General features: G+C 29.7%; 1 protein-coding gene across 1 annotated transcript; it reads left to right on the plus strand.

The window, feature by feature from the left end:
• The first annotated feature begins 1,651 nt into the window (after nucleotides 1–1,651).
• Nucleotides 1,652–4,209, plus strand: LOC112696893 (cation/calcium exchanger 2). The gene is made up of 2 exons (XM_025749825.3): nucleotides 1,652–2,084; nucleotides 2,290–4,209. The coding sequence occupies exon 2, from the start codon at nucleotides 2,307–2,309 to the stop codon at nucleotides 3,984–3,986; it is 1,680 nt and encodes a 559-aa protein (XP_025605610.1). The 5' UTR covers nucleotides 1,652–2,084; nucleotides 2,290–2,306; the 3' UTR covers nucleotides 3,987–4,209.
• The last annotated feature ends 9,548 nt before the right edge of the window (nucleotides 4,210–13,757 follow it).

A 13,757-nucleotide genomic window follows, 5' to 3' on the forward strand; every position in this document is an offset into this window, starting at 1 on the left:
TTAACCGCATGAATGGTCATAAAAAAAAACAGATATGATTATACGAATGTGTAAAATATTTTATACTATTAATGCATCAAAATTAAACTCTTATGTGTAGAATTAACCATAAGAAATAATGAGATTAAAATAGTTGTGTTTATTTAATTTAGATAAAATTTTATCATCTTGTAACGAAATTCTAAAAGACTATCTTCTTATGCCTTTAGCAATTGAAGGAGATAGTTCTTTATTAGCTAAAAGAATAATTATAGGATAACTAAACTTTGAGATAGATGAGTTAAAACAAATAACATCAATCACATTGGTCTTTTGAATACATCTAAGAAGAAAAAAATTATACAATTGATAAAATTATTACGGCTATGTATGTAGAGAAAGGATTTTGACTTTGTTTATGTTTCTGGGTTACGACAACAACATTTCTTTAAAACTTGATTTTGGTTAAATTTTACTTAAAATATGAGATGTGTTAAATTTTAATTCAAGTGACATTGCGTATTTATTCTTTCATAATAAAAAATGGAATATATTTAATGTTTAAAATATTATCAAATGTAATTGAAGATTTTATATTTAAGATCTAATTCGATTACTTTCAAGTAATGTTGTTAGTGAGAATCAAACTTATAATTCGATAAAAGACTCATTGATTAATAGGTATTATTATGAAATACTTAATAAATGTTTGAGTGATATATTGTTATTATTTTACACATAACAAAAATTTATCTTTTAGAAAAAAATGATTGTACTAGGGAGACAAATTGATTTCGATTATTGAATAATCAATATCACTTTAAAAAAATCAATTTTTTGTGGAAAAGATCTGTAGCAATAATTATTATTTTATCTATGGACGATTTAAGATTTTAGGCACAAATCCTTTCTATCATTCTATAAGAATTAAGACAATAATATATTATGTATTTAATTATGTATTCATCTTATCTTTAGTAATTTTGGTAGATGTTTAAACTAATAAAAAAATATAAAACCATTTTTAAATATAAATACAGGTACTTCAACTTAAGAATAAGACAAAATATGTTGGTAAGTTTCGAAAGATAATAACATTAATTATATTACTTTGATTCTAAAAATGAATATGATACTAAAATATAAAATAATTTTAGATAAACTTTAACAAAAATAATTTTCAATAATAGTTTCTTTCGCTATAATAATCAAAAAGGTGATTTAAAGGCAAATTTTATTTTATATTAAATTGCACTATTTACTTAAACCAGTTTTAACATAAAAATTAAAAATTTTAAAAATTTTGTCATGAATCATGCAAAAATATCTATTAATTCAATCACTAAAGAATCATGGAAAAATATATATTTTATATTAATAATTAATTTTATTAACTAATTTTAATATACACTTAACATGATGATATATATATATATATATTATTTTAAATTTATATATTTTGTTATATTCTAAAATAAATTCAAATTTTCATATATTTTAAAAATAAAAACTCAAGTATATTTATCTCTAGATAAAATTAATATTTAAAATTTATTAAATAATTTAAAAAATTTAACTAAATCGTGATTTAACCATTTTTAAGTATTAGTTTTACATGAAAAACGTAATCACCTATTTTAGCATAGAACCGGTATAATTGGTGTCATCCTTTAAATTATTCTTTTATACTTTCCCCGCACAAGTATGAAATTGGAAATTACGGAGCGAGTAATGTTCTCCCTCCACCACCTGGAATAGCAACTTCTTCTTTTTCACCGACACGTGTGCACTTTGATCATCCCCTTTTTTTCTGTTTTCTTCCCACTTCAAACACACACATACACTGCCCACTCTCAACTTCCCAAGACACCATAAAAACACAAACACACAAGCCGCGTGTGGCAACTACTCATGCTGTTCCGTTCTCTGTCTTTGTCATCTCTTCTCAATGACACATACCTTATATCTTAATCTAAATACACCGCACATATCCCACTTCCTTAAGTTTCGCCAAATTCTCTTTCTCTCTCTCATCCAAATCTAATCACAATTAGATACAAGCAAAAGGAAAATACCAATAGGCACCACCAAGTTTGGAGTTTAAGGTATGATTTGTTTTTTCTCTCTTTAATCTGTTATGCTACTTTCTCTTTTAATTGGCTTTCCTCTTTCTTCATATCTTGTTATTAAAGCTTGGATTTTGAGTTTTCTTAATCGTCAAGTTTCCAACTTTCTGTGATTTTGCAACTGGGTTTTGCTTTGTTTTGTTAACCTCTCTCTCTCTCTCTCTTAACATGGATAACACCGCAGTTTCTGTCTCCAAACGCATGGGTTATTCCACCTTGTTGCTCAACGCGTCTTTCCTCATCGTCTTCTCTGTTTTCCTTGTTCTTCATGTCAGCTCTCCTTCAGAACAGGTTCCTCTGAGAAAGTACCATTTTACCCCTGGTGACATTGATGAGAATGATGATTCTTGCAAGAGCTTTCACAGCCTCAGTGACAACGAAGCAAAGTGCTTGTACTTGAAATCCAATGACCCTTGTGTCACTGAGGGTTATGTTGATTATCTTTACCTTTTTTACTGCAAATTTGGGGATTTTGCTCTTTTTGGTCAAACCCTTTTGTTCCTTTGGCTATTGGTCTTGTTCTACCTTCTAGCTAACACTGCTTCTGAATACTTTTGTCCTTCCCTTGAGAGCCTCTCAAAATTGCTGAGATTGTCCCCAACAGTTGCTGGAGTAACCCTCCTTTCCCTTGGCAATGGTGCCTGTGATGTCTTTGCAACACTTGTTTCCTTCAATGGCAGTGGCACTGGAGGTATTGGATTCAACACTGTGCTTGGGGGTGCTTCCTTTGTGTCCTGCGTTGTGGTTGGGATTGTTAGCATATCGGTTAGGCATCGAGGAATTCGAGTTAAGAAGTCTGCATTGATAAGAGATGTCAGTTTTCTTCTCTTTGTGCTTGTGTGCTTGTTCGCGATCTTAATTGCCGGCGAGATCAATGTTATTGGGGCAATTAGCTTCTGTTTGATGTATGTTGTTTATGTGGTTATTGTCTACATCTCGTCGACCCGGTGGAAGGGTGACTCTAGCGACAGTCAATCGAGTAATGGCGACGATCCGGCCGTGCCCCTTATCATTGGAATGGAGAAAGGAGTAATTGGTAATGATGAAAATGGATCTCAAGAATGTAGGTTCAACTTTGAGGAGAAATTCTGCTTTAAGAAATCTCCAATATGTAGATTTTCACTTTGTGTCTTGGAGTTGCCACTTTACTTGCCAAGGAGATTGACAATTCCGGTTGTTTGTGAAGAGAGATGGTCCAAACCATATGCAATTCTATCAGCCCTGTTATCACCATTGCTATTGTCTTCTCTCTGGACGCCGGGAAGCCTAACCGTCTATGGAACCGGATTATTAATCGGAATTATCTTAGCCGTAGCCGCGTTCTTCACCACCGAGCCATCTAGTCCGCCGAAGAAGTACATGTTCCCTTGGCTTGCAGGGGGGTTTGTGATGAGTGTTACATGGAGTTACATTTCAGCTCAAGAACTGGTTGGATTGTTGGTCTCACTTGGTTACATATGTGGAATTAGTCCTTCAATTTTGGGGCTAACAGTTCTTGCTTGGGGAAATTCAATTGGAGACTTGGTGACAAATTTGACTATGGCATTACATGGTGGGACAGAAGGTGCTCAAATTGCAATATCAGGTTGTTATGCTGGCCCTATATTCAACACTGTGATTGGATTAGGCTTATCCCTTGCAAGTTCCACTTGGTCACAGTATCCAAATTCTGTTATTATACCAAAAGATCCATATCTTTGGGAAACACTAACACTTTTGGTAATTGGATTGATTTGGGCACTTTTGGTGTTGATAAGAAGGGATATGAAGCTTGATTCACTCTTAGGGGGAGGGCTTCTTGCCGTTTACTTCATTTCATTGTTTCTAAGGCTGATTCAGACATTAGGGACTTGCCAATTTCAGGATATATTACCAAAATGAACAACATTTTTGGGTCAGATGTTTTAGCAACTGACACTATTTTTCTGTAAAGGAGAACTTATACCATGCCACTGTGATTAGGTAAGTGTAAATCTCTTGGCTTCATGATTTCTTCCACTGTTGTTTGTACCTAGCTTTTCAAGGTTAATGCCATGTTTTATGCATCCAGATATCTGGATTTTGTTTTGGAAACAATGTTTATATATAATATATGTTTAAATCATTCCTCCAAGTTTACTGTTTTTCTTAATAAAGAAAAAAAAATCTTCTAAAGTAAAAAAATCATACCTTAAATCATTTCTCGAAACTAGTTTAATTTAATATTTCTAGTTTCGATGTTTAGCTTTTTTTCACTCGTTTTCTTCATAAATTACTAATATCCGAATCTTATTATGAGAAACAATAATTTTATTATTATATATTTGTATTTATAAATGCGTTGTTTAATATATTTTTAATATATATTTTATACAAATAATTGATTTTGTGATTGATGTTTTATCTACATAGAACGCTTAGAAATTCAACTAATCCAACCTTATTTGATCAGGGTCTTATGACAAATAAAATAAAGATTTTTTACCGAAGATTTTTCTTTTTTATTCACGAATTAAATTTTAGATGATAATTTTTTTTAAAATAAAAAGATTAGTAAAATAATAAAAATATTTTAATTATTTTTAAATTAAGATAATAAATATTACAAATTATTTAAAGATGATTGAAATATTATTTTATCACTCTAATTTTTTTTACTTTAGAAGATTTTTTTTTCTTTATTCACAGAGGCTCCAATTTGAGATTTTTAGTTAACGAATCAGATTACCTTTAACAAAGTAATTTTTATTTATGTAGCATTAATAATACCCTAATCCTTCTTTGTTTACTGTTTTATTTAATCATTGAGTATGCAGCATTATCTTATCCTTTTAACTTAACTTTATTATTATTAATATCATTATTATTTAGGATTAATTGAATTTTAAAATTTAATTAATTTAAAAGGGTATTTTTGTTTAATCAAATAAAATAAGGATGTTTAAGATTTTTTATAAAATTAAATAAAAAATATATTTTTATTTTTATTTAATTAAAGGGGTGTATTAGTAAAAGTGGTGATATAATATATATTTAAAAAAAATTAAATGCTTATATTTCACGTAATTTATTATTATTTGTCTATATTTTAAACGTATTGATATGTATAAATTTATCATCTACCATAACAAACACCTTATTATTATTATTATTCACTATGTCAATTGCATTAATGCGGATCATGAACATCATTCCACACCACATATTAAAAAGTTGATTTGATGATACCTATAATGAGACACAATCAAGAAATGCCAAAAGGGTAACCATCAAGATTGATGCTGATGTCGTTCTACACTCTTTTAACGGTGATGCGTTACATTCCAATAAGTGATAGCCACATTTGTCTCACAGCGTTAAAAGATAATGAATTTCTATATAACAAGTGTCCAAAACTTTTAGATTATTCTTTTGACAAATTAAGCTACCTTGTTGGGGTGATTAGATAGGTCTCTGTGCCTACCCAATCTTATTCATTTTTCTTTGTAGGGGGATAATCTTAGTCCTTTTATTGATTTAGTGCCTCACAACTTTTTCATGCTTTCTTCAGTCCTTAAGCAATGGGATGGCAAAGTAGGAGAGAAAAACCAAGTGCCAAAGTTACGTTTGGGATAGAAATCTATCTATCTAGCCTGATTTTTTGGTTCAATAACCAGAATTTAGTTATTTACTATCAACGTTTTCATGTCTCAACATAAGGCCAAGATAATGTCGAAAAAAATATGTGATGAAAATTTTGTTTGAAGTTGAATTGAGACTTGGGTGTGGATTGCCATATTATTATTGAGCTGTTTGTGAATGTTGATTTTAGAAAAAGAAATTATTATTATTGGGGTACGTACTTATATTAGTTTCGATTTTTAAAAGAAGGAAGCGAAAATGACAAATTTTAAAACTTTTTCTTTTCTTCGTTCTTATTAAATTCTAATTCAAAAAACTGGAATTTTGATAAACTTCACTTGTATGTTACTATATGCTTCCACTAAAATTAAGAAAGTTTCATAATCAAAACAATAGTCCAATCCATGCAAGCCGATCCATGCATGTATCACAGACAATATTCATAATCTATTTTATTGATTTGAAATGATGTTCGGTCCTTATTTACTATTCATAGACTAGAAAAGCTAATTAATCTTATCCAAATAAAAAACTATATATAGGCCTAATCCTGATCCATGGTAGACCTATATGTGGCTATGTGTGTATCAAATACAATTTATCATTTTATCTTCCTCTTTGTTTTTTTTTTTTTACTAGGAAGTTTCATATTATGTAAAAATACGGCTAAATATATATAATTTGTTGAGATGGGTGAATTTCGCCCCATTCTTAAAATAAATAAATAAAATAAAATAATGTTGGAGGACAATTCGGTTCAGTTGCCATCAAAACGACGTCGCATTTCTCTCTGTTTTATATATGTCGAACAGTATCAAAATGTTGGTGATTGATTTAAACGAGAAATATCACTTTCATGCAGTTTGCTTGTCCTTCTCTTAATCCCAAGTTCAATTATTGTTGGAACCGACGTTTTCTACATCAATCATTTATATCGCCATATATATATATATATATATATATATATATATATATATATATATATATATATATATATATATATGATTACGATGAGAATTATGATATTTTAAAAAATTATGTTAAAATTAAAATAATATTTTTATTATTTAACAACACTTTGAATAAAAACTGTGAATTAATTAGTATCTATTAATACACTAATATTTATACTATTTTTCTATGTTAATTTTTTTAGATATAAAAAAATTATTGTAATAATTAATTAGTGTGTTTTTATTTGATATGAATTTTGTTTTTTTAATTTTAAATAATAAATCAGATCCTGAATTTCAAAAAATAATAAAATTTGTAAAAATATTTTAGAGTAAAATTTCATAACGTATAAATTAGAGAGTTTGATTTGTATTAAAATAATTTTTTTATTATCAAATAAATTGAAAAATCTAATTTACATATTTAAAATAAATATAATCCTCAAATTCACATATCTAAAAAAAATTAAAAATTATAAATCTAATGTTTAAATTTAAGATCGCTAAATAATAAAACACACCCTCAACAATGTTAAAAAATACTTATAGAAAACGTAACCCCAAAATTAAAAAGCGATTTTTTTACAGTATATCTACACATTTATATTATATATTATTTTATCAATAATGTTACATGTATAAGTTATTTTAGTAACTAAGTCTAATTAAGTTGGTCCAACTATAATAAAAATTACTCTCAAAATAAAATGTGTGATACACGCTCTAGTGCTTTATTAGCGCACAATTCAAAGAGTTTGCACTACATGTACAAGTCTTTCTATAGTTTCTGCAGCACACAAATTTTTAAAGTATAACACATAACATAAACTTATCGATATAGCGCACAAATTTTTTCACATAACACACAAATATTTGTACATAACACAATTTTTTGAAGCACAGCACAAAATTTTGCTGCACCAAAATTAAAGTGTGTAATCTTTTATTGAGTTCTTTTACGTATTTATTTTTTCTCTCTGTTTTTTTTTTTTGCAAATCAATCACCATTCATTGCAAGTCAATGTTACATTACAGGTTCTATTTTCCAAAAAAAAAACACACACACACACACAAAGATGCTCTTGATAAACTTTATCGATATATCACAAAAATTTTTGCTACACCAAAATTTATGTGAATATTCTTTTATTGAGTTTTGTTGCACATTTATTTTTTCTCTCTCTTTTTCTTCATGGTGAGTAAACCGATCACCATTGCAAGCCAATGTTACATTACGGATTTTATTTTTCAAAAAAAAAAAAATACACACACATATAAAGGTGCTGTTGACACTCTTTTTAAATATATCATCATGGCTCATGGGTATTAACTCTGATGTGCAGTTCCAACATTTTTTGGTTATTAGGGTCCACAGAAAATGTGGCATGGCAATCTCTGAGTGCACTCAATATATCTTCTTTGTGTTTATGGAATATTGTCCTAAGATGCAAAAAGTGCATATCAGCTTTAAATGTAATGACTCTTGAAAAGTTCAGCGATCACCTTGTCTTTCTTGCAATTGTCTATCAACACTGCAAACACCATACATCTCTTCATTTTTACAGCACACAAGTAATCGAAACTAATAGTTGGTAGCTCACACTAATTTGGTAGGTATCATTAAACAAATTCTGGTTTATCATAGCACACAAATATTTAAATATAGCACACATTTTTGTTTAGCATATGCACAAATTCGCACATATGGCACAAAAACCAGAATCATAGAATAACACTAATTTTCAAACATTTCAATTAAAGAAAACTAAGATCATCATAAATAATCATAATCAAGAAAAAAATAAAAAATATATACAATAGAACACAAATATCGAATATAGAAAAATAACACAAGTAATCAAAGTTAATAGTCTGACAGCTCACACTAATTTATCAAAAATTATTAAACAAATTTTGGTTTATTACAGCACACAAATATTTAAACATAGCACACAATTTTTTCAACATAATACACAAATTTACAACTATAACACACAAATATTAAACATAAAAAAATAACATAAAAGACATTCGTAATTTCACTCCATAAAAAAGATACATCAAATTCACAAAAAAAAAAAGAAATTAAACAACAACAACAACAAGACGTTGAAGAAGAAGAAGAAGAAGAAGAAGGAGGAGGTAGGAGTGGCAGCAACGACGACATTTGTGGTTCTGTTTATACAGGTTCCTGTTATAATCTTGTTGCAAATGTTGATCCTTCTAGTTCTTGCTATTCATATTATATGACATTGATTCAATCAAATTATGTGACATGATTTCTGTAATTCTGTCATTGTTTCCAATAGAAATTTTTTGTTGGAGAGCAACACAAATTTCAAAGTATAGCACACATTTTTAAAGTACAGCACATAACACAAACTTATCGATATAGCACACAATTTTTTTCACATAACCCACAAATTTTTACACATAACACAATTATTTGAAACACAACACACAAATTTTTGCTGCACCAAAATTTAAGTGTGTATTCTTTTATTGAGTTCTTTTACATATTTATTTTTTCTCTTTCTTTTTCTGCAAACCAATCACCATTCATTGCAAGCCAATGTTACATTACAGGTTCTATTTTCCAAAAAAACACACACACATATGCTCTTGATAAACTTTATCGATATAGCACACAAATTTTTGCTACACCAAAATTTATGTGTATATTCTTTTATTGAGTTTTGTTACACATTTATTTTTTCTCTCTTTTTCTTCATGGTGTGTAAACCGGTCACCATTCATTGCAAGCCAATGTTACATTACGGATTCTATTTTCCAAAAAAAAAAAATATACACACACACAGAAGAAGGTGTTGTTGACACTATTTTTAAGTATGTCATCATGGCTCATGGGTATTAACTCTGACGTGCAGTTCCAACATTTCTTGGTTATTAGAGTCCACAGAAAATGTGGCATGGCAATCTCTGAGTGCACTCAATACATCTCCTTTGTGTTCATGGAATGTTGTCCTTTGATGCAAAAAGTGCAAATCAGCTTTAAATGCAATGGCTCTTGAAAAGTTCAACGATCACCTTGTCTTTCTTACAGTTGTCCATCAACACTGTAAACACCATACCACATTACATGTGTAAATCAAACAAAGTGAAACAACACACACCCCTTCATTTTCACAGCACACAAGTAATTGAAACTAATAGTTGGTAGCTCACACTAATTTGGTAGATATCATTAAACAAATTCTGGTTTATCATAGCACACAAATATTTAAGTGTATCACACATTTTTGTTTAGCATAGTGCACAAATTTGCACATATGGCACAAAAATCAGAATCATAGAATAACACTAATTTTTCAAACAACTCAATTATAGAAAACTAAGATTATCATAAATAATCATAATCAAGAAAAAAACAAAAATATATACAATAGAACACAAATATCGAGTATAAAAAAATAACACAAGTAATCGAAGTTAATAGCTTGGTAGCTCACACTAATTTATCGAAAACCATTAAACAAATTTTGGTTTATTACAGCATACAAATATTTAAGCATAGCACACATTTTTGTTCAACTACACAAATTTACAACTATAGCACACAAATATTAAGTATAAAAAAATAATGTAAAAGACATTCGTAATTTCACTCCATAAGAAAGATATATCAAATTCACAAAGAAGAAGAAATTAAACAACAACAAGACGTTGAAGAAGAAGAAGAAGAAGGTGGCAGTGGCAGCAACAACGACAACAGTGATGGTGACCCAACAGTGGTAGCGATAGCAGTGATAACGATGGTGATAGCGGTAATGATGACGGCAGCGACGATGACGACATTAGAGAAGGAGAAAGAGGAGGGGGCATGACCGAAGTTTAAATTTTAATAACTTAGTTAACTTGGTTAATGAAAATATTTGGACATCTAGCATTTTTATTATTTTATTCTATGAAAAAATGTTGGGACACTTTAACCACACCATACATAAATTTTAAGTTTGCCGTTTATTATCTTACATGAATAAAATAGTTATTTTTTATTTTTCTTATTTTATGAAACAATCATAATTAGTTATTTTCCACCAGTACAAAAATTGTAAAATATTTTTTTGTTTGTTATTTATTTAAACTAAAAAACATAATTAATAATGGATTTTTCCTAATATAACATTATTTACGCAAATCTCCTATTTTTATTATTAGCAAATTGTATTGACTAATTTATTTTTAACAAATACAATAAAGATATGTATTGAGTTTGAAGAACTAACAATATATTATAATATATTATAGATGATAATTAAATATTATTATTGGATTAAAATTAAATATATATTTATTTAGTGTGCAGGAAATTAATTTAATCATACTAACCCAAAAAGTAAGAAAACAGGCTCAACAAACTAATGCAGCCCAACATTGGTTCAATTTAAACAAAGCACTCATATCATCATATTTAGTGATGAGCGGATATTTTATACGCTTTTTGGGGGTAATTTCATGTAGATTTTAGTATGTTTTAATTAGGTTTTAGTAGAATATTATTAGTTTTTAGGCAAAAATCATATTTCTGGACTTTACTATGAGTTTGTGTGTTTTTCTGTGATTTCAGGTATTTTCTGGCTGAAATTGAGGGAGCTGAGCAAAAATCTGAGTTAGGCTGAAAAAGGACTGCTGATGTTGCTGGATTATGACCTCCCTGCACTCGAAATGGATTTTCTGGAGCTACAGGAGTCCAATTGGCGCCCTCTCAACGGCGTTGGAAAGTAGACATCTAGGGATTTCCAGCAATATATAATAGTCCATACTTTGCACAAAGATAGATGACGTAAACTGGCGTTCAATGCCAGTAACATGCCGCTGTCTGGCGTCCAGCGCCAGAAACATGTTACAAGCTGGAGTTCAACGCCAGAAACAGGTTACAACATGGCGTTGAACGCCCAAAACAGCCCCAAGCATGTGAGAAGCTTTAGTCTCAGCCCCAGCACACACCAAGTGAGCCCCAGAAGTGGATTTCTGCACCAATTATCTTAGTTATTCATTTTCTGTAAACCTAGGTTACTAGTTTACTATTTAAACAACTTTTAGAGACTTATCTTGTACCTGATGACAATTTCAGATCTGAATTTTATACACTTTGACGGCATGAGTCTCTAAACTCCATTGTTGGGGGTGAGGAGCTCTGCAGCGTCTCGATGAATTAATGCAATTGTTTCTATTTCTCCATTCAAACGTGTGTGTTCCTATCTAAGATGTTCATTCGCGCTTAATTATGAAGAAGGTGAGGATCCGTGACACTCATCACCTTCCTCAATCCATGAACGTGTGCCTGACAACCACCTCCGTTCTACATCAGATTGAATGAGCTTCTCTTAGATTCTTTAATCAGAATCTTCGTGGTATAAGCTAGATTGATGGCGGCATTCATGAGAATCCGGAAAGTCTAAACCTTGTCCGTGGTATTCCGAGTAGGATTCCAGGATTGAATGACTGTGACGAGCTTCAAACTCCTGAAGGCTGGGCGTTAGTGACAGACGCAAAAGAATCATTGGATTCTATTCCAACCTGATTGAGGACCGACAGATGATTAGCCGTGCTGTGACAGAGCATTTGGACCATTTTCACTGAGAGGATGGGAAGTAGCCATTGACAACGGTGACACCCTACATACAGCTTGCCATGGAGGGAACTTTGCACTTTTCCATGGATGGAATATTACATTACAGGAATAAATCAGACAAAGCATCTCCAAAACTCCAACATATTCTCCATTACTGCATAACAAGTATTTGTTTTATGCCCTTTTCCCTTTCTTCACTGAACTTGAAAAACACTGTTGTTGGCATCCTAACTAAGAATAATAAGATAAACATAGCTTGCTTCAAACCAACAATCTCCGTGGGATTCGACCCTTACTTACGTAAGGTATTACTTGGACGACCCAGTGCACTTGCTGGTTAGTTGTGCGGATTGCAAAAAGTGTTATTGCAATTTCGTGCACCAAGTTTTTGGCGCCGTTGCCGGGGATTGTTCGAGTTTGAACAACTAAAGGTTTATTTTATTTCTTAGATTAGGAATAATTTATTTTTATTGTTATAGAGTCATTAAATCCTGATAGGATAGTTTCTTTTCAAAAAATTTCTTTTCAAAAATATTATTTTTCTTAATTAATTGTTAATTTTCGTGAGTTTAGTGTCTTGTTCTAAGTTTGGTGTTAATTGCATATTTTATATTTTTCTTTAAATTTTCGAACTTGTGTTCTTTGTTCTTCATTGATCTTCAAGTTGTTCTTGTTTATTTTTCTTGTTTGATCTTGAGTTTTTCTTGTTTTGTGTCTTTTCTTGTTTTTCTTGTGCTTTTTCAAAACATTAACTTTCAAAAATTATACTTTTATCCACAAAAATAATACATCTTTAAAATACATTACATTTTTAGCTCAGTTGGTTATAGCGTTGGCTTATGTTCTTGGCAATTGGACATCTTCTTTTAAAAATCTTTTTCAAAAATAATTTTTCTTTGATTGAATCTTGTGCCAAACTCTAAGTTTGGTGTTTTCTTGTTAATTTTTCTTTAATTTTCGAAAATTTTAAGTTTGGTGTTCTTTCTTTTGTTCTTGGTGTTCTTGTGAATCTTCAAGGTGTTCTTGAGTCTTTCTTGTGTTTTGATCTTAAAATTTTTAAGTTTGGTGTTCCTTGGTGTTTTCCCTCCAAAATTTTCGAAAATAAGGAGCATTAGATCTAAAAATTCTAAGTCTTGTGTCTTTTGTGTGTTTTTCTCCTTCATCATAAAATTCAAAATTCAAAAAAAATATCTTTTCTAACTAATTTTAAACTATATTTTCGAAATTTTTATATAAAAATTCAGATTTCAATTTCAAAATTTTTCAATTCTTATCCTTTTACGTTTTAAAATTATATATATATATATATATATATATATATATATATATATATATCTTTTTCAAAATATTCTAACCCCTTTCTCTCCCCTCAAATTTTCGAAAATATTCATAAACTTTTTCAAATTTTTTATAAATTTTAATTTTAAATTTTCTTTCTTTATTTATTTTATTTATATTTCGGTTTTTGTTTTATTTTATTATTTCAAAAATTATTTTTATAAT

Source organism: Arachis hypogaea, chromosome 6 (genome assembly GCF_003086295.3).
Source record: "Arachis hypogaea cultivar Tifrunner chromosome 6, arahy.Tifrunner.gnm2.J5K5, whole genome shotgun sequence".
Classification (NCBI taxonomy): domain Eukaryota; kingdom Viridiplantae; phylum Streptophyta; class Magnoliopsida; order Fabales; family Fabaceae; genus Arachis; species Arachis hypogaea.

Bases quoted from the DNA above. Each gene is read 5' to 3' on its own strand.
- LOC112696893 (XM_025749825.3), top strand. From the start codon at position 2,307: ATGGGTTATTCCACCTTGTTGCTCAACGCGTCTTTCCTCATCGTCTTC.